Here is a 26,368-nt window from a genome sequence, read left to right on the forward strand (position 1 = left end):
GTTTAAAAATGAACAGTGGATGATATTGATTAGTGCGGCATCATCTCATTTACTAAAAAATAAAAAAAAAATGGATGCAGAAAACTGAGATAGATTACCCACCTCACTTGCCTTATGAGTTTCTCCCCTCCCCACTTTTAATTTCAGTGCACGCCTTACTCAATGACAATGCATGATTTATGTACAATCATGTAATTCTAATATACCTCATAGTAACTGTACCCTTAAACAACATAAGTGCTGACTGGTAGTGCCAACCAAGCTGTTTTCCCAAATACATTATCCCCTCTAAAAGGCAGCGGGCACGTCTGCTGCAGGACTGCTCATTTCCCATCTGGGACGCTCTTGTCAAAAGCGTTGATGAAAGCTACTTTTCTGCAAACAAACATGTCTTCTGTGCCGCAGCGCTCAGGCTTTATCTGAAAAGAGGATGCTGTGAATACCATGACAAATAGTTCAGAAGTAATGTGGCTAAAACAAAAGGCTCAAAGAAGAATGCAGATCCCTAATTAACTGGGAGGACAGAGCAGTGTGCTCTGTGCATCCGCTGCTGCTCAGCAAATTATGAGCTGTTCAAGGAACAAGCCTGGTTAGAAGTGTTGTGAAGCAAGTTTACAAGCTGTATGTCTATTAGACTAAATGGGATTTGTTGCCATGCTGATTCAGTGTGGGCTGTGTTGCTTGGGTGCAAGATTAATTACTATTGAATTGAAATAGCAATTTGACTGGTTGTAATTAGTAAGGCACAATTGGTGGCTTATATTGATAATACAATGTCCTTAACGTATGTCATAATATACTGCCTCTATGGATTCTTTGATAAAACGCGCTAACCCTTTAGTTAAATGTCCACAAGCAGGTTCAAGAAAATCATACGATTGCTGCACTAGGTAGCTCATATTTTAGTCTTCTCTCAAGTCTTAATTCTCCTCAATGTTAAAAATGTGCATTCAGCAAATGGACTGGATCTGATTTAAAACATAAACAGAAAAATCTAAATTAAATATTCTTCTAGAATCATGCTGGTCTACTTGTCACTATCTATTCTCAGCGTTGTGTCTGAACTTTGGTGAAAATGTCAACTCATAAATCTCACCACTCCCCTGCCTAAGCTTGGGAATGGTGCAGTGAGGCCCCCTTTTTCCCTGGCACACTGTTACATTTTGCAGTTGCGTGGGTTCATCGTTCAGTGTTAAAAAAATATATATATATGCCTGTACCTCTGAAGAAAACACATATGCAAATGTTTCATCTTTTGCTATTCACCCCCTTTCTGTGACTATGGTGACAGACGTCACCTTAAGGATATACATTTAGTTCTATACTATCTTTTTTTGTATTGTACAACATTTTCTTTACTACTTTTCATTGACTGTGATGTTGGTTGTGACATGAGGTGAAAAGACAAGTGAGAGTTAACAGTAATAAAAACAGCAGTGTAAGCATAAACCAGACTTGAAGAATAGTACTGTACAGTACAGTGGTTTATTATTGAATACAGTCACTGTCACCACTTTTGCAGCCGCTGCCTAGAGGGGACTACTGGACACTTCTAGGTCACTTACTTCTCCAGCTATTTCCAGGGACATTATGATTGTGTACAGAAGCCAAAACAAACTATTTAAAATCAGCTTGATGGTCAGATTTGATGTGTAAGTCAGTTATGGCTATAGGGCTGCACAATATATAAACAAATTAGCTAATATTATATAGTCATTTACAACTGTACAAAAGCTTGATTACATTTGTCCTTATTTTGGTTGTGATTTAGTTGTTAGTTAAGACTTGTTTTGACTTTCTCAGATGAAAAAAAAAGGTCTTATGTTATATGTAAACATGTAATGGAACGTCCTTGTGTTGAATTGGTTTAGTAAAATCGCAAATTCAGTACACAAATCACTATTTACATATCGTGCAGCCCTATTGTTATTCTACTGTGGCCATTATCTAAACGTGGGTTTGGTTTTCTCATTTTCAGAGTTATGAAGTAAACAGACCAACAAAATCCCAACAGCACAATCCTGCCCCAAATGTCCCAAACACGTGACTTAAATGACACCCAAAGGTTAATAGCTCCATCTTTTGTTCCAGCCAATGGGCAGGACAGTCCAATATAAAACATTAGAGCAGATTGTTATAAATGACCAAGGCTTGACCCGACTGCTCTTTGCTCTTCAGCTGCGGCTCGTGGCTATTTTATTACCAAACCAACTGTCCAGAAAGTCAATGCTTTAACTATAAATCTGAAGGTGACTCGCTCTGTCTCGCAATAGTGGTAACATGTGTTTATGCCCTAGTTAAAGAAATAAATGACCCCATGTATTTGAAATCAATGGCGCCTGGTACACTCTTGGAGAAAGCCGAGGGGTATAGCTGTACAAGTTTAAAACAACATGACTTTTTTTTTGAGCGCTTGTAACCTGGAGATAGTTGATAGATAGTGTCATTTTTTGCTGTAACCTAAATTTGGCAGAAGAATACCAGCAGAAGCACAGGCCAGCGGTTGGACACAATCAGGCACCAATATGATTAATGACTCTAATTTTGTGTTTTCCCCTGGTGTTGTTTTCTCTCCCCCCGTCTCCCAAAGCCACAACGTGAGGGCCACAACGTTTCGACATCCAGTGACCGGACAGATCTCCCCCGAAAACACAGAATACACGCTACAGGACAGGTGAGTGCCCTTTGACACATATATACGCGGGTAGGTGGTGCGGTGAGACACTCAGAGGTTAGTCCAAGGTCATGCTAGAAATAGACTGTGAAAATAGCCTGTCACCCAGTCTCACGACGCGGATCATTAAGGGCGGGGCTTTCAGCTGCAACAGTCGACTTTCAATTAACTTTTAATTAGGGACACATAATAGTGAGGGAGGGGAGATGTATTTACTGTGACTGAATGTGCTTTACGGCTGTCATAAGTTACTTTGCTCATGTTGTAAGCTCTATGTGCCCTAATAGGATTTATGATAATGACGCCTGCTGCCTTAAGCGGTGTTCATATCATGTGTGCTATTATGAATCTGTCACATCAATCAGCCTGTGTATGCTAATTTGTGCCTTTTGTTCAATCTAAATCATCACTTAGTTGTTGCAAGTTTTGTAAGTTATGGATTGGATATTTTTGCTGACAATATTGATAAATCAGATGTTTGAAAACCTAAAAAACAAGCTATGTTCTGGTACATGTAAGGCATAAACAAATTTAATTGAAAGTTCATATTTATCAATTCACTACGATACATAATCTTAAATTTAAATCCCACTCCTCTTCTCACTTACTACATGATATGTTTGGAGGCAGGACTGTGGAAACAAAAGACTTTTGCACAAATTATCATAAATCGCAAGTAGGTCACGTAGATCACAGAGGTCCTCCAACTGGCTGAGATTTACAATTTCTATTTGTGTTGTGCTAACACAGGCTAAAACAGCAACACATAGGGGTCAGGTGCTAAGAGCTATAATACAATAGAATATAGTATAGATAAAACGGCATCTCTGAAATCGCCCATATATGGTCATGTTTGAAACCAGTTAAGGGGGAAAACAATTTGGAGATAAATCTAAACTTTCTCTAATTATTCAAAAAGTACTTTAAAAAATGCTGAATTGTGAATATAGTTTTCTACTAAACAAAGATACAAAGACATGGAGAGGAGCAAAGTGGTTCAACAGTTACATAAATAACGGAGAATGCTAACATGATGCATCGTGCTAATGCTAGCTTTAGCTAGCGCTAGCTACGACTGCATTTTCTTTTTCCGCTTCTACTGAACAATCAGCTGTGAATAAACATCCATATATGGCCCCGATTTAGACTTGACTTTATTTGTATGTGATAAATACGTTTTTTTGCCAGAAAATGGCAAGAGTGAAACATTGTGTTTCCCAAAAGGTCTGTTTTCCCCCTCGGCGAGGCCACGCCCCCTTCTATGACGCAATGCCGTCTGTATCCATCTACATTGTGGGCCTGTTACACCTACTTTACCATTTGAAATTGTTTTGCACATGAGCAAACGCTTGGTAAATGATCTCCCTAGTAACTTAAACATGTGCAAAAGTTTTACTCATGATATTTCTAATTTAGGAATTATTTTCTTCTTTTTAATCTCAAAGCATTATTGAACTATTGTCCTTTTGATCTCTGTGACTTACATAGATTATTATATCTGTAGCTGTTCACGTGTTTGCCTCATACTTACCATTATTTTACAACAACTGCGCTCACTGTTGTTGAGCTCCATCCTGCAAATCCGTCATAGCTTCATGGCAGGTTTAGAGCTCCATAGACCAGAGCAGGTGTTGGATCGGATTTAAGCTGCAGCTGAAAGAAGATCACTCGCGCCGCACAGATTCCTTTGTGGCACGAAGAATGTCGAAAGACGCAGCCCCCCCTCGCTGATCGCTAAAGCTCCTGAAGCCTAATTGCAATTTATCTCATCTGTTTTTCTCGCTAAATTAGGCTAAGGATTAAGTGTGCCTTTGAAATATGTGCATCGTAGTACAAATGATGCCACTGTAAAACCTCTAGTTGTAAGATCATTTGCTAATTTTTATACAGTAGATACTCACTAAAATGCAATCATCTCTATTTATCAATGCTCATTTTCATTGATTTTATATCAATATCTTATAATGGATTGTTTACTATTATGTGCAAAACATTTGACGCAGCATTTGTATCAATTTCATGAACTTGCAGGCCATTTTTTAAGCATTTCTTTGCAGTGACCCTGAAAAGTGACACTGCAGTGAAACATGCCCGTTTAATATAGAGTTTAGTATAGAGTTTCTTTTCTATGTAATTTGTGTCAAAGGCGAAGGAGGACCCCCTGAAAATGTCTTGCGACCCACCAGTTGAGAACCACTGTATTACACTGCATGCCCAAAGATTTAAAACACTGCCCTGTTTTGCTCCACGATGAGGGAAAACTCTATTCTGTGTTAATGCATGCTGAAATGCTGCATCACCTCTTGGTTTCAGGCCAAACGAGGAATGGTGCGCAATAGTTCTGCTGAGTTGCCTTGTACTCAGACAAACTTACTTTGGCTGAGGACATTTCAGTTCGACATAATTATCTGCAACGTTTGTAATATCGTGTTTCCTTTTTGATGGTGTTTACAAGCTGGATTAAAGTAAGAATGTCGACGCTTGAAAAGTATGTTGTGTAAAAGAATAGGAAATGCCTTTTTTCCTTTGGTGTGTCTCTGTGAAAAGCAGGACACGGCTCCCAGGAGGCCCTGTGTCAGATCAGGACAATGCGGAGGATGAGCCTTGTCCCCAGACAGATCCCCATCAGTCCGTGCTTCAACGTCTCAAGGCTTTGACTCTATTATTGATTATCACACCATCATCAATTCGTCAGCACTCCTTCTGTGAGCCTGCAGCCTGAAAGGATTAAATGCATTAAAAAACATGCCCTCATTTCCTCCACAACGAAAAAAAAAGAAGCAAAAAGCGAGAGGTGATAGAGCTTATGGTCTTTTTTTTTCCCGATTTCCAACTGAGATGAGAAATATATCTCTGCTGCAACACATGCCACAACAAATCTCCCAGGAAACCGTTTCAATGACAGAGGTGGTAAACACTATGAGAGGCTCACATAAAACAGCCCGGTCCCTTTGATAGGACAGAGACATCCTGTAAAAACACTGGCCTCACAGGGACACTGCTGATAATGTATGTTTTGTTCCAATGTGGGATCTTTTCTGTTCCGCTGACATTCTGGGTTTAGTCTTGGCACGCACTCCGCCTCGTATCAGCAAATGGCTCAGACGTTCTGTCAGAAGTGAGTTTGTTCGCCTGTTTATCATATACAACTTTCTAGTGATGGGATTTTTGGCTTGCATTTTTTTGGGCGCTGAATCTTTGGGATCCGTCCATCTCAATGAGCCGTTCAAAAGGCTTCCTCATTTTTGTATTGATTCATTCAGAAGCCAGTCTGATACATCATATTATGTTAGAACTCATCGCAGAGAGGCATAGAGTGATCCAAATGATCCGATTTGATCATGAAAGTCACACTACAACTCACCACCTCTCAAAATGAATGCTTCCTTACCTAAGAGCTCACCACAGCTACACTTTCAGATTAACTTGTTTCTCGGCAAAGAGTGACTTTATTTAATTTCAATTACCTGCACGGTCGGCAGATTTTCACCCCGCAGAGCCCCACCTTTGGAGGTTAGCAAATTTTAACAGGAATAAGCTACAGGAAATGAAAGTCATTACTGAACCAGCAAGAGCTAACAAGGGTACCCGGCTAGAAAGTATTAAGGAATGTTATCCTATACATTATTTATTGATATCTCTCTTTATACATACGTTTTTGGGTGTTTTCTCGTCTTGAAAAGAGTATTGAATGCTTTTGCAAAATAACTGCAATACAACCACTCCAAGTCTACATTTGTTGCCTCATAGTACAATACATTATATATCCTAGCTGTTTTGCAAGCTTCTGTTTAGACCTTGTGATGCAACTCACTGAAAGAGGTGGAACTTCACAAAAAGAAGTCAATATATAATGAGGCGGCACAATATCATTCTTATTTTCAAGGATTTTTGACCCACCTGCTTTATTAGACTGGACCACTCATGGCAAAATAGGGAGAGACATTTAGCAAATTGTTCATTTAATGGAATGTATTTCTGTGTTGAAATGATTTTGCCACAGTATCGCTTCTATATTCAAGACTGTTATTGATTATCACACATTTTTCTCACAGTGCGCAGCCCTAATATGTGACAACGATGAAGTTAGCCTACACCAGATATGACAGAGGGCTGCATTGGGAACAGTTTTCCCATCAATTCCTGAAAGTGCTTTCTGTCATAAAATAGGTTTATAAATGATGCTGTCTGAAAAACAAACGCACTTACAAAGACGAAATATCACAAAAACATATTCATAGCCTTAATAATGCATTCGGTGGTAAGTCATTTCCATATGATTTAGACTGCCTGTGGCTAAAGCTGCAGATACTACACCGTTTGTTCCACATGGATCCTTTTTTAGCAAGAGATATATTTTTGTGTTATGGGAACTTGTGAAGAATGCAGACTCCTGTGCCCAAAGATAGCCTGACTGTGCTCATAAAGATTGATGTTGCCCGCAAGATCAACTCAAAACTTGCTGCAGGTGTCTGATTCAGAGTTGAGCCGAAAGTTCTTAGCACAAAAAGTACCACTGTTAATGCATCTGGTGTGACAGGCCGAGGCAGAGTGGCTTCGTCAGGGAATTGTCATATCCTTTCTATGCAAAAGCTCAGTCGGTTGTGTCATCATTGATGGAAGAACAACTCTTTCTAACTTTGTCCTAACTAACTTTTTCTCTCTTTTCTGTTTTGAAGAATTGAGTCTCGCATGTCCAAGTCGGTGTCAAATCACAGATCCCCCAGCATGGTCACAGACATGTCCAAAGCTGTGACCACTGCTCCACAGGATGGCACATCTGGCTCAAAGGTGGGATATACTTTTGTCTGTCCAGACAGTAAACAGTATAGCTGGTAGTTGCCTACAGATTAGTATATTGTTTAACTTTGTACATGTGTTGTGTTTTCCGGTTCTGGGGTCAACAAAATCATCTTTTCCTATGTTGTATTTAACTGAACGTGATAATTCCCGATTAAACCAGACTTTGGACTCACTAATGAATAGGTTGTGTTCACATTTTATAGTGTGATGATGCCATAATGTCAGGTTGAGGGCAGGGGCCAGTACAACTCTACAGGTGAAACTTGGAACATTTAAATATTGTTAAAAAGTGCATTCATTTCTGTTATTCAACTTAAAGCAGCGTAACTCATGCTCCTAGAGGCCATAAGCGCCACTGCAGGTGTCCTAGCATGTTACAGTTTTTTTACTCATTAATTGTCCGTGAGAGTAAATACTACACTGACAGAAAAGACAAAGGGAGAGAGGGATATTGTACATCCAATGACACAGTGGAGATCATTTTTTTTCACTCAAACTTGGCTGTAAATACTGTTAAAATGGCGCTAGCTCACAGTTAGCATTGCCTGTTAGCTTCTTCTTCGTGATTCCATTCCAGTGTGTATTGGTGACTCCGACCCGGTGCAGGAAAGTTGCAATTGCGGCTTTCTGGCCAGAGACACCAGGGGGAGATGAAAGACCCCCCAATCATTCCATTAACACTTATATTACCCCCAGAGGGACTACGGAAAGGATTTATTAAGGTAAACAAGTGACTTAGTACTGCTTTAAACTGTGAAACTAATATATGATGACTCATTACATGCGAAGTGAGATATGTATGGCCTTTATTTGTTATAATTTTCATAATTATGGTTCAGCTTGTAAAACCTCAAATTAAAAACGAATGATATTCTAGTTTTCAGAGTTTCACCTGTATTGGCTCCTTAGAATGTTGAACGCGGGAACGCAACCTATTACAGATTCTCAATCTTCTCACATACTTATCTGGCACATTTTTCTTGTGTGTATGTTTTAAGATTACATTATTCATAGGGGTGAGTGTCCAGAGAGACTCTGAAAGCTGAGGCCGGCACAGCCCAGGTTATATGCAGCGCTGTATTGTTGTGTTTTTACAGTAACTTGATAACAGCACTCTTTTGCATTGCCATGTCAGACATTTTAAGATATCTGCTTCTCATAAATCTGTAAAAAAGGCTCTTATCCAATTATGCTGTGGCATCTGTTCTGCCTTTATCTACACCTAGGCTTAAGCTCTCCATATGAAACATGACTTGGTATTTTCACTTGCTTTTATAAAAGGAGAAACTGGAATAGCTGTGAATTAGAATAAGAATGTCACTCACTCTCTTGTGGAATCTCAAGAGGCAAAAACATTTGGTTTAATATTGTTGGTATGCCTTTTCCTGTACAAAGCAAACAGAAGATCAATTGCTGCCAAGCACTACCACATGCCAGTGTTGTTACTGATTCGTAACCTCTTTGTTTCCACCAGGGCTTCAGAGGCAGTGGAAAAGTACACAGTTTCGGCAAAAGGGATCACTCTATTAAAAGAAATCTAAACATCCCAGTGGTGGTTAGAGGGTGGCTTTATAAACAGGTAAGATTTTCCTTTCTTTGCTCTTCTTATCTTCTTATTTGAAACTTGCCCAGCCCTAGTTAGGGATGAATTAAATGGCTATTTTGATTTGTTGTTAGCTATTTTAAATATATTCTATTTGTATTACATTTATATGGCCAAATATGGCACCAGGTTACTGATTTACTACTTAAAAAGCAAGGTGAATTGTTGTAAATGGTCTCTAAATTTGGGCTCAAACATTAATTCTAAAAAAAGGTGAATAATAGTGTTTCTACAAGGGGAATTTCTAAATATATTTTGTGCTGCTTTGCCTCCTCTCCGCAGGACAGCTCTGGAATGCGACTGTGGAAGAGGAAGTGGTTTGTTTTGTCAGACTTCTGCTTGTTTTATTACAAAGGTAAGTGCATGGAAAGTGCACTTGGTTTGGGTTGAGCCGGCATTAATGAAATACAATGCCGCTTTAAATTGAACAAACGGGACCTCATATGAACTCATTTGAGGGATAGTAACAATTGCAGATTAATGACCGCTTGTAATTAGACCTACATCCTATCGCTCTCCATGGCTTTCTCACACCTGTGCGCGTCGTGATATGTGTTTGTCACAGTGTAGCATCCAGCTCATCTTTTCATCAATCTTGCTAAATTATAAATAAGCCACCTGCCACCTTCTGCCCCATGCTGCTACAAAGTCCCATCCAGGCTGCAGATACCCATTAATTTTCCTTGTGTAATTGCAAAGATCTTTAATATTTTACCTGAAACATTAACGTCTCTATGTGTCCATGTTATTTGCAGACAGTCGAGAGGAGACAGTGCTTGGTAGCATCCCCTTGCCCAGTTATGTCATATCGCCTGTTGAAACAGAAGATCATATAAACCGCAAATACGCCTTCAAGGTAACAAGTAGAATTATGTTGAATGCAGCAGAATCTGGTCAATGCTTTATTACACTTCTATGCTTTCTCCAACTTTAAAGGGCCTACATCATGCTTAGTCAACTTTCTTTTTGAGCTATTAGCAATGTTGTAAATAGTATATCCTCATCAAACACCTGGAGTGGTGTTTTGTTTCATTCGTGCATGTTTCAATAATTCTGCACATTCAGTCCGTCTCCTTTTTCTGCACTCAAAGCGTCAGCCTTCACCGACTTTGTCCTGATCCTTTCTGTGGTCAAACTATCTTCCTTATGGAGATTAGTGTGTCATTACCGTAGCACTGCGCCCTCTGCTGGCATTTTGTGTAATGACATTTTGAAATATCTGAACCTCTTAACCCCCGCCTTAACCGAGTGCATTTTCTCCAGTTCATCTTCACCCAAATCCACAAGGTCACAGCCTATAGGCCAGTGTAGCACCTCATTTGAAAGCTAAGACCTACAAAACTGGGCTAAATGGATCTTTTTCCCCGCTTTGTTGTCACTTTTTTAAAACTTTTTTTTCCACCGTTTTTTTGTTGGGTTTTCATCATATTTGTGCCACATTTTAATAGATTTTTGTCTTTCTTTTTGCTCTTTTGTGGCTTTTTTCTGTTAGTCTTTTTTTTTGTGTGCTTTTTGTCATTTTTTATTGCTCTTTTTGTTCCGTTTTCATTCTCATTTACGTCTCGTTTTTGTCGCTATTTTGACTCTTTTTTCAAGAAGCTTTTCGATTTGGGTAATGGAGAAAATGTGCTCGGTTGGGGTTTTTTCTAGACACGTTATTTTACGTTATACTACAAAAACATCATGGATAAGATGTCCGAAAGTAGTTTCAAAGGCACGAACAAAGCTCAATCCCATAACTAAATCAAGTCACTAAGAGTCATGAACCAATTTTGTCATTTTACCAGTTCTCCGCTTGGATACTTGGTTACATCAACCCAAAACATGTACAGCAGGTCAAAACTTCCAGTTAGCGAATCCTTTTGAAGATCCTGGTTCTTCTTCTGATTCTTGCTCTGTGGCAGATGATTTGCTGTGGCGACTCTCGACGAAAAGAAAAGCCCAAAGGGAAAAAGAGGACTAAATGGATAATTCATTATAAATTGCCCTTAGGCGAGCATATCAGTGAGAATAGTTATGAGCACAGCCATTTATTGGTGATTGTCCGGGTTGTACACACACTCTTGCTGTCAAGTCAGCTGGGATCACCATAAATCACCTGCTGTCTGCCAGAATAGTTGTCTGGTAATGGATGAATAAAAATAGAATGTGCGGCACAGTCAAATTTGGTATCGTATGGATAACTTCATGAAAACGCTATGATTAAGCTTAATTATGTTATGTAGATTAGAATTTAGTAATTATCGCAAGGGTAATAGGAAGGTTAGACTTAATAATTGAAGCTCCACACGCTGATTTGAATAAGTACTGTATATGTTTGGACCTTGAGTTTTGTGAATGTCATGAAAAACTTCCATCTGTGTTAATTGCTGCAGTACGTTCAATATTGAGACCAGTTAAACTTTTATTAGTTTACTGCATAAGGCGCACACTTGCTGATACCAAGGGAAATCAGTCACGTTTAGACAACAGTGTCCACTAATGGAGCATGATAGAACCATTTAACATCAATTCTCTGTCATTTGTTCTCTCAAGTCTTCTCTTTCATAAGTCCTTTTTCATCTTTTCTTTTGTGGAAACTGCCAATAGGCATTAGGAGATGTACTATGTCTGGTGGTTACAGCATACCCAGCTCCTCCTTTGTGGAAACAGCGGGCTTGTAGCTAAGAACAATAGTGCCTGAATGTTTGATGCACCACTGCAGCTCCGGGGCATTCTGCTGCAATCCCTCCTCTCCAGCCTTTGTACTTCACCCCTCATATTCTGTTCAGATCTCTGCGTGTCTGCGGCTGAGAAAATATCCATGAATGAGAGTGTGCATAGGCTCTTTCATCTCCAAGATACAACAATGGATTTTGTATGTTAATTCTGCTGCTGGGAATATTAATTATGCATTTGCCCTATTCAGCAGCACTTGAACATCTCCTCCCACTGCTTGAGGGGGAGCGAGTGTAAGGTTAGGTAAAAGGAGACTGTAGTTGCTGCATAACCTTGTCTGACTATTTTTTTTTATTATTATTTTTTAGCTCTGATCCAGTTGCCATAAAGTACAGTGTTTTAGTTATGCATTTTGCAACTCTACCTATCAAATAAATACCGGTGCTGTGTAGTGCTGAGACTGACCTTCAATCCCCTAGTGGTATTTGATGTGTATTTTTTCTATAGCATTGACTGAGATTAAGAAGACAATGTTTTGCCTTAGTGTAGATATTTGTTCTCACCTTTAAAAATCTTTATTGGTATGAAAAAGTTGAGCGTTCACTTTTATCATTGATTTTTTGGCCTGAATATACATTTATCTTCAGCCCACAATGGACTGTTCTTGTATCTTTCCGTTGTTTATGCTTGGTTTCATTTCTCTCACCTTTTCTCTCATTCTGTGTTGGTCAATTGCTTCCATTGTGACCTGATGTGTGTGCACGGGCGGAGTGAGTACTATTGTCAGCAGGGGCTGCCCTGAGTTACACAGGCTTCCTGTCTTGCATGAATAGGTATTTGATTTTGTCTCATCACCAGCCATCAGTGGTCTGTCATTGCCATTTCATTTCATCTCATTTTATTTCATTTCATTTCATAGTAGCTAGTGCCTGAATGTGCATTTCTTTAAATGTGCATCTGGCATTAACCTTGTGTGACACAATGTGTTGAGTGCATAGCATTTGAGAAGTGATTAGTTTGTCTTTTCAAATAATCTTCTCATACATAGATGGATAGTAATATTTTATACATACACATTACATTTGGACAAAATACAGTGTATGAGGAACTCACAACAGAAACATTCCTGCATTTATTCCAGTAAAGCTCTTTTGCACTTCATACTGAGTACAAATAAAAACTTAAATAAATAAAGATGAGTTCATGTTCCAACACTTTAAACAGTGCTATTTTACCACTAGATAGTCAACCTGCAGAATCAATATGTGAGTCGTTGTGTGTGTAGTCCTTCTGCATTTCACTTATCTCATTGTGTGAAGTGGGAACACAGGAAAGTGTTGTTCCCACATTCCTTTTAGATTTCATTGTATTTGTTTTGGATCTTATCACTTTCACTCTTTGTCCCTTTCACATCAATGTTTTCAGACTTATTTTTTGGAAAAGTAAGAAACAGAATTGAACGTTAAATCCCTTAGAACTTTTACATACATTTGTTTTTACTATTTTATCACTGCTTTACAGAATGGTAGAATAAAGGTATAGTATTACATGTTTTATCAACTGCATAGAGATAATCGATCAATAAGCTTTTCTGAAAAGCAGTTGCAAAGTACACTTACTTTCTTGTGTTTACTCTGCAGAAAGTATGGTTCTGGTTTTCTCCCAAAGTTAACAGCTGTCAGTCTTATTGCAGGAGCATGTTTTTACCCATCAGCCTGTCTGGCAGCTACTTCCTGTCCAGTTCCCTCATGCATTCCCCTTCTCTCTCAATGTCTCCCTCTCTGATAGGCGAGCCATACAGGAATGCGCTCCTACATTTACAATAAGAACTCTGTGATTGGCTCACAGGCTGAACACTGCGGGATGCGGACATATTTCTTCAGCGCGGACACACAGGAGGACATGAATGGCTGGATCCGGGCCATGAACCAGGCTGCGCTGATGCAGCAGAGCCACACTATAAAGAGGTTGGTCTCACTCTGCTGAGTACCCTGCACTTGCACTTGAGGCAGGAACAGCATGGCACATATTCAAATGGTAAAAGAGCTCTGCTGTCAGATGTGCCAATATATGGCTTCATATCTGTAAACATTCAACACTCGCACCTGACTCCACAGCAGGTCCCACAGAAGGGACATTCTCCTCTAGGACAGGGCTGCAGCATGTTTTTGAGGCTTTGCCGCATCTGAGCTTGGACCAGTCATAATGATGCAGTATAGCCAGAGGCACTCACTGGAAGGTTTTCCTTCTGCAGTATTGACCCCATGAAATCGCTACTTTAAAGATCAGCTGGATCTTATCAGTGTACGCTCAGAGCAAGCACTGAACAATAATGCCATCTAAAGGGGGATTAGATACAGTGCTCTTTATAGTTCTCCAGTTCTTGACAGTAGTTCACACATAAGCACATAGAAAAACACACATCTGTCATCTAATATTGTTTGATTAGATATTATACTACACTTGGTAATTTTCTGCACTTCTTTTGCATATCATTATTATGACTATAAATTGATGCACTGTAGTTTTAATTGAATGTCAATAAATGTAAGAGAATCTTGTGTAAGCTAGTGTTCACTGAAAGTAAATGGATTAGCTTTGCGTTAAACAAAAGGACACCTCTGTCTCTTTAAAGGGAAATGGAAAAGTCAGAAAAGGCCACACAGCAGGCAGTCCCTCAATCCAGCCATGTCTACGCCAACTCACACACAGAGACCCCCAGCAAAACAGAAAGAGAAGTGGATCACAGTGTTCGACTAGCCCACAGAGACGAGGTCAGGTATGGCATAGAGGTCCAGCCCAGACCGACCCACTCGGCCCCAGACGAGAGACTGTCCCCCGACTCTGGTGATGCACAGAACAATGGCCCCGCTGTCGTCCAAGTGAATCTACCTCCAGAGCAAAACGGAAATGTCGTCTATCAGAGGGGCTTTGTGACGCGGACTGGTGCTGACAAACATGTGCAAAGACAAAACACGCTGGCTCAAGTGGAGCACTGGGTCAAAGTTCAAAAAGGAGATCCCATGAAGAGGTGAGTGTGACAGTTCAAGCAGTATAGAACTACATGTTACAGTCTCCATCTAGTGGACATATTGTGTATTGCAATATCTAGAAATTCAATAATAATGTTCAAGAAACTGGTCAATAGTAGCATTTTGCATCAGTATAATTACAGTATTTAAGAAACAATGTGCCATGTACATTCTATTATATAACATAGTGTCATACTCACCATATATCCCTTATATGTTCAGCAAGTTTCAGAAAAATAGATGTTATTTTCATATACTTCTTCATCTTTTAGTGCCACTTCTGAATACCAACTTCCCCGCCGTACCCCACCTCTAAAGCCAAAAGCCAGCACAATCGATGCAGCCTACCAGTCTTTGCCAAAGTCTCCTCGCCTCCCCTCGGGCAGCTGTTCTCCTCCTGCGGCGAGCAAACTGCCCAGTGACTACAAGTACGCCCACGACAGACTCAGCCACTTCCGCATGTCCACTGACGAGCGTATGGCCACAAAGGAGGGCATGGTGTGGCAGCTGTACGAGTGGCAGCAGAGGCAACAGTTTCGCCACGGCAGCCCCACCGCTCCCATCTACACTGGGCCGAACTTCACTGACTCTTCAGCGTTTAGAGTGACCGTGGAGATGCCCAGGTCCATCTCTGTGCCTCCTTCTCCTTGTGAAGTCCCGCCGTCGTTACCCGGCACCTTTAAGCCCCTATCCCCACGGAGGCCACACACCCCCTCAGACAGACGCACAGTTAGGCCTTTGGATGAACATGCACAAGATAGCACAAGATCAAGCTCCCCAGGTCATATTTGCAGTCATCTTTCTCAGGTAAGAAAAGTGAACATTTGAAAAGAAGGGCATCGGCTACTACCACTTAGTCTTGGGAGTGAGAAAATATTGCTCCCTTTGGAATCACCCCTTTTTCATTGCTTCCTATTATAAATATGTTATATGGCAGCTTAGCTTAGCTCTTAGATATCTCTCCCTTCCTCTGTTTTTCTGTAGGAGGATCGAAGGATGTTATTGTCAGTTCCTCTTTCTGTTCTGAATGATGCGACACGAGCAGAAGCACATGTAACAGCACGTGCACATTGTTTTGGTTCTTCAGGTGCACATTTATAAGCGTATAGAGAGGACAAATTCAGACGGACTCCTTAGCGCCGATTCTAAAGCGTTTTGTGATGAAGTCGAAGTGGTGCGTGGGTCTGCACTGCCCCATCTGCGGCATGCAGGTTTATAATATTGATAAGAGGCTGCGGCACAAAGCAGCATCGATAGAGGAATCGTTAGTGAAGGGACATACAATTCTGATTAGCTTAAACAAAAGGACTGGGCCAATCAAAATCGCAATCCCTACTTTGGTCAATCTCAGTAATCGTCATGGGACTTTATAATCATCAGGTTTACAGACATTTTTTTGGCTGAAACAGCACCTAATTTTGGGGTTTGGATGAGACAATGAAAGATTTTTGTATGTATTTAACCTCTTGACCCCTGCTTTAACCAAGCTTATTTTCTCTGGTCTAGCTTTACCCAAATCTAAAAGCTTCTCGACTAGAGCTCACAGCTTATAGGCCAGTGTAACACCTCATTTGAAAGCTAAGATCTACAAAACTGATCATAACATTTTTGTCGCTCCTTTGTTGTCACATTTTTGAAGCCTTTTCTTTTTTTTGCCACTTTTGTGTTGCATTTTTGTATTTTTGCTTTTTGACACTTTTTGTGTGTGTTTTGTCCTGTTTTTGCTGCTTTTTAAATTATGTTATTGTTGCTTTTCCGACACGTTTTTGTCTCTCTTTTGTTGGGTTTTCATCCTTGTTTTTGTCACTTTTTTTTTTTACATTTTTGTCACAAAGATTTAGATTTGGGTAATGCCAAACTCGGTTCAGGTGGTTAGAGGTTAAGAGGTTAAACGAAACTGGAGGAAAGTATTTGACATTTTTTTGAGGTGATGTTTGTATAAAATATACTGCATGTCTAAGTTCATCAATCAGCTGCATGTTTTTATTTGTATTATGAAAAAATCTAATCGAATTGAAAATCAAGATCAATCAATATAAGGAAAAAAAAGCCCTAAGAAGACATAGGATTCCGATGGATTACTCGATTCCCATCTCTATCAGCAATTCAACAGGAATGTACTGAAGGAATCACATTTCTAATGCGTAATGGCGGCTCTTACAGTGAGGCAAATGAGGATATGCGAGCACATGAGAAGACTTTGGTTTGGTCCCATAACCAACTGATTAATGAGACCTCAATAGTGCGCTTTTACGGCTCTTGACCACTTGTATAGAAATATTATAGACTAAGTTAACCAGAGTGAGCATGTGATGAAGGGTTGTAGATAAGTAATGGTAAGAGAGGAGCCCCACCCTGTGTATTAAAGTTTGATGGTTCAACAACACTGTAATAATACTAGGTGCAATAGTTTAAAGCTCTTCTTCTCAAGGATCTTGTGCTTGTCATTTGTTTACTGCACTGTCCTGTCGGATGTTGTGAGCTCACAAAGAAAACCATGGGAAGATTCACACATTTCCTCTGAGAAGACAGAAACTTCCCCACGCGCTCGCTTTGATGCTCATGTGAAACGTCCACAGTTTCACACAGTCCACGCCCTCTCCCGCTCCACAGGTGGCGCGAGCATGTCTCTGAGTAAAGACTCCCCCCGTTGTAGCGCGCAGACAGCACCCACTGTTGCCGCAGGAGACGGCGCGAGGGGGACGTGCTGTCATCCACACCCTGTGCTGTCTCACTACCACACCCTCCACATGAGAAAAGCGCTCTGTCCAAACCATGACCACACATGCCAACACACACAAGCCTCAAAACCATCCCACTGGCCATACACAAGTAAACAAAGTATTGCAGATGCTCTGTTTTAATCCATCTTTTATCCTGCTGTCAAGACACTAATTACAGCTGTAAAATCAGGCGATACTCAATTATGGAGGCCTGCGGAAAAAGATAGACTTTTAACAGAGACCGCCACAGTGACTTTGCCTGCCCTGTATGAGAGCACCGCAATATAGGAACTAAATTTAATCCCGTGCAGATGATGTTCGTTTCAGAGCACCCATATCTACAGCTCCTGCACTCTTAAGTAATAGCGTTCTGGCGTATGGTAGATCCCTGTGGAATATCATTAAGAAGTATATGTTATTAGCAGCTAATCCAATTTGCCCAGAGCATCGCAGCACCCTATAAACATCTCCACTGTATCTCAAACATCAGCGGCGGTCTCTTTCTTCTGATCTCGCATTTAAATAAAAAACCTATTATACAGCAAAAAAATAGTGGCTTGGGATTCTCAAAGGGAATGGCTTACAGTGCTGCTCTTGCTGATAGCAAACAAATGTTATTTTAAGAAAGCAGGTTTAGTATAATTTATGTGTAGTTAATTAAATCTCTTGTTGTTTGTGTCCTTTAAAGGTTCAGTAGTGGGCTTGTTTTTGCTAATTCTGTGTGTTAAGCAAAAACGTCAAGTGTTCGAAGCCCTGTAGCATCAGAAACTTGTGGCACACCTTGTATCAAATAAAAGTAGAGGCGATAAAAGTAAGAAAAGGATGGAAGAGAAGATAAATCTGCTGTGTAGTCAAGTTTGTTTTCATACTTTGAGGCAATGTTTAACTTATTTTGAGTGTGATAGAGTCCTCTCCCTGGCTACACGCTTGCGAAGATTGCTTAGTGTCTGTAAATTAGACATTCTGTTTAATTCAATGCTGTATTTTTGTAATAACATGGTGATGAATCTCCTTTCTCTGCAGACCTCCCAGATAGAGAGACGATCCATGCCTGCCATGGGCTACATCACACACACTGTCAGTGCACCAAGCCTGCATGGCAAAACGGTATGATTTTTATAAGCCACACTTTCTTCCTTTTCTTGTCACATTTTTTGGGAAAGTAAAAGTTAGCAATAGTTTTTTTTAAATTATGGAATAAAGTGCCGTTAAAGTAATACTGTAGTTTTATAAATGACAAATTTAGAATTACTTTCTGCTGACTTTCCTAGTGGTTGATCTAGAAACAAACTTTAATCTGTCGGTGTAACTCTGGCTTCATCATGTTTTAACTTGTATACTTGTATTATGCATACAGTATTTTGGACAATATAAAAAACTGAGCGTTGTAGCGCTTTGCTCTCTCATACTGCCCAGATGGTTCTTAAGTATTTCCTCTCATCCCTGTGCGCTCTCACTGCCCTCTGGCCCCTAAACCTGGGCTTGGCTTCAGCCCGAGGAGCTGACTCTGCTGCTCATTCAGCTTCGGAGGCACCAGGCCCAGCTGGCTGGTGTGCATAGTCCCAGTGATGCGTTCGCTCACCTGCAGCACCACCAGCACCACAGTCTTTTAGGCTCCAGCTTGCAGGTCAGGGGCTCAACCCTACACCCCATACTGCTCCCTTTGCCCCAGTGCATCATGGTCTTCATGTCCTGAGCCAGTCCCCACATGTCCCCTGCCATTCATGTCTCTGTGCAGACTTAGCTAGCTCGATTGTCTTGCAACGCACTTAGATTTTGCTTACAAACATTACAAACATTGTCATTATTATAAAGCATGTTGCTTGTTAAACGTGCAAGTTTTGAATAGTGCATTTTGTTGTGTCAAACAATCAGTATTTTCTCAACATTTCTGTGTGCTGTGACAAATGTTTTGCTCTTAACTTTGAGCCTAGCTTCACAACCAGACCACACTCTGCAGATGAAGTGATGTTCAGATTTGTGATGCTGCAGTGGTACACAGGAATGCATAGTTTATACATCAAAACTCTTCTGTTTGTTTTTCAAACAGAGACTCTCATTTTGACCATTATATTCACAACATTAAAAATGTATAGTTTCAAATGTATTTGGATGCATACTGTATGAGCCATGTTAATGTATTTCTCAAGAGACAGGCCTCTATAGGCAACCATGTTATGTTTAGACACAACCATTTCATATGATGTCCCTCTTCACTGCTCATTTTAAGGCTGATGATACATACATTCAACTGAAGAAGGACCTGGAGTATCTCGATCTGAAGGTGGGCCCAACTACAGTTTCCTCTCTGTCTCTGTCTTGTCTCCGCTCCTGTTTCCGCCTCAAACTTTCTCTGTCTGTTGTCCATGTACTGACATGTGATCTCTTCTGTCCCCACTCAGTCAAACTTGTGCTTTGTTTCAATTCTGTGTATGAGTCCTTATTTTTTCCACAATTAAATGTAACAGTTAAATGTTTTTTTTTCACATCAAGTGGGGAGAGATTGTGACCATAACGTATTTATTTATTTATTTATTGCTTGCCATGAATGTTGCATTCATGTGTCATTCAAGTGTTTTTTGGCATCGGTATTTTGAACATTTGCTGTGCTTAAAGTCATGGCTTTCTTTAAGAGAAGCTTTTACTGATTCACAGTGTGTTTCTTTTAAACAGATTGAAAGTATTAACCCGATGATCGTTTTAGTTCACAAAAGCTCCGCTCTGAGTTTTGGGTGCTGTTGGAATGTAAGGACAGTGTGCTTGTAAAGTGAAATGAATTGTTTCACCATTATTTTCTATTGAAATGCCTTGCATCCCTGCAGAAATAATGCAAAACTCAAGTATTCAATTAGACTTGAGACTATGAGAAGCATGCTGTCTCGAATGATAATATTCACCTTGTGTTTTTGTGCTTGTGAGAGCATTTTCAAATAACCCAAAGGTTTCTGGTAATGATCTCCAGTTTCATTGTGTTTCACTGCAAACACGAACGATACAGAATCAAAGGCATCTTAAGTTAAACACAGTTATGCCGCATTCTTTACCAATCCGACATGTCCCAGTCGAAGAAAGTGAATTTCCAGTTACCAAATTACCATCTCTGTGACATGGTTGTGTTTTACTGGTTCCTTTCTCATGGCCCCTCCAGAACCACATGATGTTAGTATAGTAACTTATGTTCTCACAGGCCTGTAGTGTTTCCCATGCCTTGTTAATTGGTATTATGTAAAATAGGTGGCGTGCCCCTCTGTCTGAACTGAACTGCGCTGTGTGTTGTGTACTCACATGCTGGGTGTGGCTCTGCTCCGCTCTATGTGTGTTATTAACTTGCAGAGATAGGCCTACAGTCGTAGACATAGCACATTGCTCATCACTAATTATTGCACTGAACTAATAGAATTTATCCACGACCCATCCCACGCTATTGCAGGACTGAGCTACATCATAACAGATCATCTTTTGGGTTCTTATTTTTGCTTGCATTTGTTGAATCAACCATTTCTTTCCCCGTCTCATGAGCCCAAGTGCACCTTGCTTGACAGTCTACCCTGTATACAATTGCGTATTTTTCCATCTTGGTTGTGATTTTAAATATTTGATGTTATCTGTGGCTGTTGGGGATTGCAGGTTACTGGATGTGAAAGCCTAAAAAAAGAAAGACCGTCAAGGCCAGTGAGAATAGCAGAGAGTGATGCTGATGTAAGTGAATAATTACGTTTTGGGGATGATTTAAAGAAACTTTTTTTGACAAGCGGTCTGGTTTTTTCTATTTTTTCCTTTTTTTTTTCTTTCTGGCATTCTACTGAAGAAGAGCGGTTTCCTTTCGTTTAGACTGTTCTGGTCATTTGCGCAGTGTGTTTGCATGTTTTCTCTTTAGTTTTGTAAACAGACGCTGCCGGGTGGATAGAACTTATGTACATTGCAACAGTGCGGGGACAGCCCTGCACACAGCACAGTGAGAGCATCCACCAGAGCTTTTATTTTCCTCCCTGCAATTTAAAGAGAAAAATGCATGTAATGGGAGTTTTTAGATGTTGAGCTGTTAAATTTTTCAGTTTGATTTTTTTTCTGATCCCGCTTTGCTCAGTCTTTGTTTTCTGCCGAATGGAGGTAAATAAGATGGATGTCCTGGCTTTTCATCATTAGCATTGTTGCACTTTAACAATTTATAAGAAATTGCCAGTAAATTTGTCTGAACAATGAATATTTCATGCAATTAAAAAACAACAATATACGGCAGCAAAATAAAAACAGCTTAATAATTAATTGAACAGAATGAGAAATAGATCTGAGGGAAAATGCACTGTGTGAGAGAGACTGTGAACTAAGCAGTCTCATGTTGTTTTCGTAATCATATAACCCATTTTTTGGAAAAACAAATCTGTCACCCCTAATAAACATTCCCTCCACAAAAAGTGAATTTGAAAATATGGATTTTTGATTATGATTACTCATAATGGGGATTACCCGATCTCGCCTTCAAACTAGGCAGTGTGCAGCCTTTTGATATCTCCCACTGAGCTGTTGAGATAAATTCCTTGGGGGCTTTTCACATAGAGGAAACTTGCTGACATATTTCGTGTACTGCGAATAGACAATAAGTTCGACTTAACTGGGTTTATGGAGAGGGGATGCAGCCGCTGCATGAAAAGTACACAGCTCAAATGATATACTCACTTCTCACTTTTAAGTTGGATCTGCAGTTTTTCATTTTTATTTTAATGTTGGATATATGTTTTCTATAGGTTAAACTAAGTCGATTGTGTGAACAGGACAAGATTTTACAAGAGCTTGAATCCAGGATACGCACCCTGAAAGAGGACAAGGTAGATGCAGTTTTACATGATTTATATATATATTAGTATGTATTTGCACCTTTTTAATAATATGAATGTGTGTACATTTGTTCAATTTGTAATTTTTGAGTTTTCTCATTTCTCTCTCCATTCAGGACAAGCTGGAGTCTGTGCTGGACGTTTCCCACCAGCAGATGGAGCAGTACCAAGATCAGCCCACACACGCAGAGAAGATCGCTTACCAGCAGAAATTACTACAAGAGGATGTGGTTCACATCAGAGCCGAAATATCAAAAGCATCAACAGTAAGACATGTTTTCTATATGTTTTAATTGAGACTTTTCACATCATCATATTATGCTGTCCAGTGACTCTAGTATGACTTTACTTATAGTTTATTCAAATAATGTAATTACCCTAAATTCCACTTCTCCAACAAAAGGTGTGAGGGTTTTTGATCTTATCAGGTTGAAATAGTGTAATTTTGGAAAGTCAGTTCCATTGGTGTCTTTTCAAATATTTTTTTTTGTCACATAGGCGTTATCGATCTTACCTTGTCTAAGCTGTGTCCTTTATATACATTATTCACTTGACTGAACTATGATATCATGCCTTTGTTTGTGTTTGTGTGCTTCAGGAGATGGAGAATGCATGGACTGAATACTCTCTGTTGGAGAAGGATGTGGACTGGCTAAAGTCGGCTCTGCAGGGACAGATGACCCGCAGCGATCTTACTCAGGTCTGTGAAACTCCTATGACAATTTTATGGATGTGCATTGGGCTCACAAGGTATCCATGCCCTTCTATGAGGTACTCTGAAGCTTATACTGCATAGAGGTTGTACCTATCTGTTCTATAATCTGCAATGAATGACATTTACCACAGACCTGGACTTTTTATAGGTTTTGAAAACAGCACATCTTTGACTGAGAGCGGTGGAGTGTGTGGAGTGGAGCTGCAGTAGTTGTATAAAGCCTGAATGCCACTGTGCCACTTCATACTTCTAGAAACTTTTTAGATTTAGATTTTTAATGCATCTTTGTTTGCATCATTAGTGACGAATTTTTACCAATAGAAAAGAAATGTGAATAATTTTTGTATCAAACATAATGAATTAGAGGTAATGAATAGAACTCTGGAAACTTTCTGCAACCGCTATTAATTTGTGAAAATATATTTTAATGCAGCATAGTAATTGCTTACATTTCCATGTGTTTGTGTCTGTGAGCAGCAGGAAAAAGTGCAGATGAGAAAAGAATTGTGGAGGATTGAAGATGTCATTGCAGGCCTCAGTGCAAATAAAGCCAACTACAAAGTCACTATCTCCTCAATAACCAACCCAGGTGAGATGTGTTCATGTTTGCAAACTACAGCTGCGTTATGTCATGCATGTCGCTGCAAGTTTACATTAAAGCCTTCAATAATATACAACTTAAGCATTTCCCATGGGAGGAGAGAGACCCGTCTTTACGGCGTGTGTATTCATTTTACTTGTGCGTTTCCCCCAGAGAGGACATTTGTGCCTTCAGTGTCGGCGTCATCAGTGCCTTGTGTGTCTGGGAGCTCGTCTGCTATGGAGATGAGACTGTCCCAGCAGCAGCACAGCCCCCACCCCACCCCCGCTGGCCACACCCCCTCCCTCTCCTCCAGCCTCAGCGCTGAGCAGTCATTGTATTTGACTACTCCCACTGCGGGGCATAAATGGGTAAGTGACGTATTATTTAGTACAGTATAATGCAATGTAATATGTTTTGCACCTACATCTCACTTGCATCAATACAGCGGTGATTTTGTCACTTAATTGTGTTGGTATACTAGATAAAAAGTGTCACCATGGGCTAGGGCAGGGTGAGTGGGCAATAAGATCATTTTATTTCCTCGTGTTGATCGATTTTGATTTAAATTTCACTATATTTTTTCAATGTTAAAACAAATGACTTTATTTTCCTTTCCACTGTTTACCACAATATAGTTTCCTTTTTCTTCATCCACACTCTACTGCCGCAGGATTGGCTGTCGACCTGTCGCAATAATCAATCTATTCTTCCTGTAAATTGATAAGCCTATGTTCTCTCCCATGCTCTAAGGGTGAGGAAGATGTTCCCCCCCGACCTCCTCTACCTCAGCTCTACAGTCCCAATGAGCACCCACCCGCTGTGCCCCCGCTGCCCAAAGAGACCACAGTCATCCGGCACACATCTGTGCGAGGCCTGAAGCGTCAGTCTGACGAACGAAAACGGGACCGAGAGATCGGCCATTTCCCTAATGGAGACACTAAGGTACTGTATGTCCCAGCATTATAAAGGATATATGAAGGATTTGGCATTTGAAACTGAAATGTAAACTCTGAAGGTTGAGCTCAGACCTTTCCTGAGCGACCCTGAGTTGATGGGAGCAGGAGACGGCGCGTCTTTTGTCACTGTCGTCGCCACAGGACATGATGGAGGTTACCAGACGTTACCAGGCAGGGGTAAGTGCGGCTCGTGTAACACTTTATTACCCACTGTATGCCCAGCCACGTATTTTGGTTCACTTTTTTAAATTAATGTTGTTTTAATGCATGCCTGCTACCTCACAGGAGCAGCTTCCTCCTCTTTAAGGATGAATCAGTCGTCGAGCATCTCTTCATATGTGACTCTTCGAAGAGCGGCCTCGTCTGTCGGTGGGAAGGTGAGGACGGGGAGAAAATGAAAAGTTCAGATTGAATGAGAAGTGGGAAACGAAGAAATGGGAGGAAAAAAAATGTGCCTCACAAAAAAGGCTCTGAATATTTCTGCCAGTTTTAATTAATACCAACTGGCACTAGGATAGAAAGTGGAAATAGTTTGGGACCAAAAAGTGTAATAACATGGTAATTATAGTTATTACATGGACATAAAATGGACAATTTTCATTCTGAACAGAGCTCTACATTACCGACTGCGTCCCGAAGCAAATAATAGCAACATAAAGTTAATGTGGTATCGGTTGCTATGTTGTTGCTATGCTGGATTGTAATCTGCATAACTTCTCTAGTCTTTTGGCTCATTTTGGATTATTTTATTGTAATTGTTGGAAAAAGATGCATAAAGAATCTCTCCGTTGTACACATACACTTTACACATGCATTTTTTTTTATATTTTTGCCTGTGCTAACCCAATGCTAACTCTCCTCCTTCTCTCAGGAGAGACCCAAAAGTGCCTTGGAGCGCCTGTACTCCGGGGACACTGCGCCGCAGCAGCAGAGAGGGAGGATGAGTGCGGACGAGCAGCTGGAGAGGATGAAGAGGCATCAGAAGGCCCTTGTTCGCCAACGCAAACGCACCCTAAGTCACGGAGACCGCCACGGCTCCTCATCCTCGCGCTCTTCAGCCTCCTCCTTGCGCCCACTCTCCGCAGACCTGGGATCAGTATGTTATTAGCCCCACAACACACGCCACACTCTGATGCATGCAAACCGACCAACCGAGTGGAGAACTACTAATGCATGCCTTTGGTCCGAGTAGTTTGACGTTTTTTTTTACTGTGTTCGGGCATGAAAAGGTGAAGTGGGGGACGCTAATTGAGTGGTAACAAGAATACTGGCTTGTTTTGAAAGTGCAGCACAGAAATCAGCTAAAACGCTTCAAGACTTGGTGTTACGGCTTTTACATGTTGCACTGTAATTATGGATTGTGAAATATGTTTTTTATAACATCTAAACCATGAAACGAGCTAATTATATGTGTCTCGATGATGCCTTTAGTGCCTCTGCTTCTACATCTTCCCCCTTATTTTCTGTAAATCTGATGGTCCACCTGACACTTCACTCACTAATCCTAACTGATCTTTACGCTTTCTCATAGCACTGTTTTTTGTTGATTTTTACTTTCTCATTAATCACTAATGTGTCTTGTATTAAAACCCACCATTCACCGAACGCTGTGCTGTCACTAACTGGTCATTTTGTCGGCGTGTGCGTCTCATGTTCTACTTAAACACTCACTGAGCAATGCCAGCTAAGTATACTCATCTAAAAAGTGTTTTGCAGTTCAGTAAGGATCATGCACTTTTGTGAGAAAAGTTGGAATTTATAAATGACAATGTGTGGATTCCATTTC

At 40.4% G+C, this 26,368-nt stretch overlaps 1 protein-coding gene across 14 annotated transcripts in view; it reads left to right on the forward strand.

The window, feature by feature from the left end:
* The window catches only part of plekha7b (pleckstrin homology domain containing, family A member 7b), a 65,897-nt gene that overhangs the window by 32,153 nt on the left and 7,376 nt on the right, over nucleotides 1–26,368 (forward strand). For 4 of the 14 annotated variants that reach the window (XM_079554983.1, XM_079554973.1, XM_079554979.1 and 1 more), the window contains 22 exons: nucleotides 2,591–2,674; nucleotides 7,354–7,465; nucleotides 8,952–9,056; nucleotides 9,363–9,435; nucleotides 9,836–9,936; nucleotides 13,527–13,705; nucleotides 14,374–14,769; nucleotides 15,043–15,577; nucleotides 18,517–18,600; nucleotides 18,986–19,120; nucleotides 19,724–19,777; nucleotides 20,167–20,238; nucleotides 21,121–21,192; nucleotides 22,239–22,319; nucleotides 22,445–22,594; nucleotides 22,927–23,028; nucleotides 23,521–23,632; nucleotides 23,798–23,994; nucleotides 24,377–24,568; nucleotides 24,642–24,759; nucleotides 24,868–24,959; nucleotides 25,454–25,678. In XM_079554983.1, the coding sequence (XP_079411109.1) occupies nucleotides 2,591–2,674; nucleotides 7,354–7,465; nucleotides 8,952–9,056; nucleotides 9,363–9,435; nucleotides 9,836–9,936; nucleotides 13,527–13,705; nucleotides 14,374–14,769; nucleotides 15,043–15,577; nucleotides 18,517–18,600; nucleotides 18,986–19,120; nucleotides 19,724–19,777; nucleotides 20,167–20,238; nucleotides 21,121–21,192; nucleotides 22,239–22,319; nucleotides 22,445–22,594; nucleotides 22,927–23,028; nucleotides 23,521–23,632; nucleotides 23,798–23,994; nucleotides 24,377–24,568; nucleotides 24,642–24,759; nucleotides 24,868–24,959; nucleotides 25,454–25,678 (3,271 nt within the window). The remainder of the gene's footprint in view (nucleotides 1–2,590; nucleotides 2,675–7,353; nucleotides 7,466–8,951; nucleotides 9,057–9,362; nucleotides 9,436–9,835; nucleotides 9,937–13,526; nucleotides 13,706–14,373; nucleotides 14,770–15,042; nucleotides 15,578–18,516; nucleotides 18,601–18,985; nucleotides 19,121–19,723; nucleotides 19,778–20,166; nucleotides 20,239–21,120; nucleotides 21,193–22,238; nucleotides 22,320–22,444; nucleotides 22,595–22,926; nucleotides 23,029–23,520; nucleotides 23,633–23,797; nucleotides 23,995–24,376; nucleotides 24,569–24,641; nucleotides 24,760–24,867; nucleotides 24,960–25,453; nucleotides 25,679–26,368) is intronic. The other 10 variants (XM_079554975.1, XM_079554981.1, XM_079554980.1 and 7 more) reach the window with 9 other exon arrangements.

The sequence above is a fragment of the Gobius niger genome, assembly GCF_951799975.1.
Source record: "Gobius niger genome assembly, chromosome: 4".
In the NCBI taxonomy this organism is placed as follows: domain Eukaryota; kingdom Metazoa; phylum Chordata; class Actinopteri; order Gobiiformes; family Gobiidae; genus Gobius; species Gobius niger.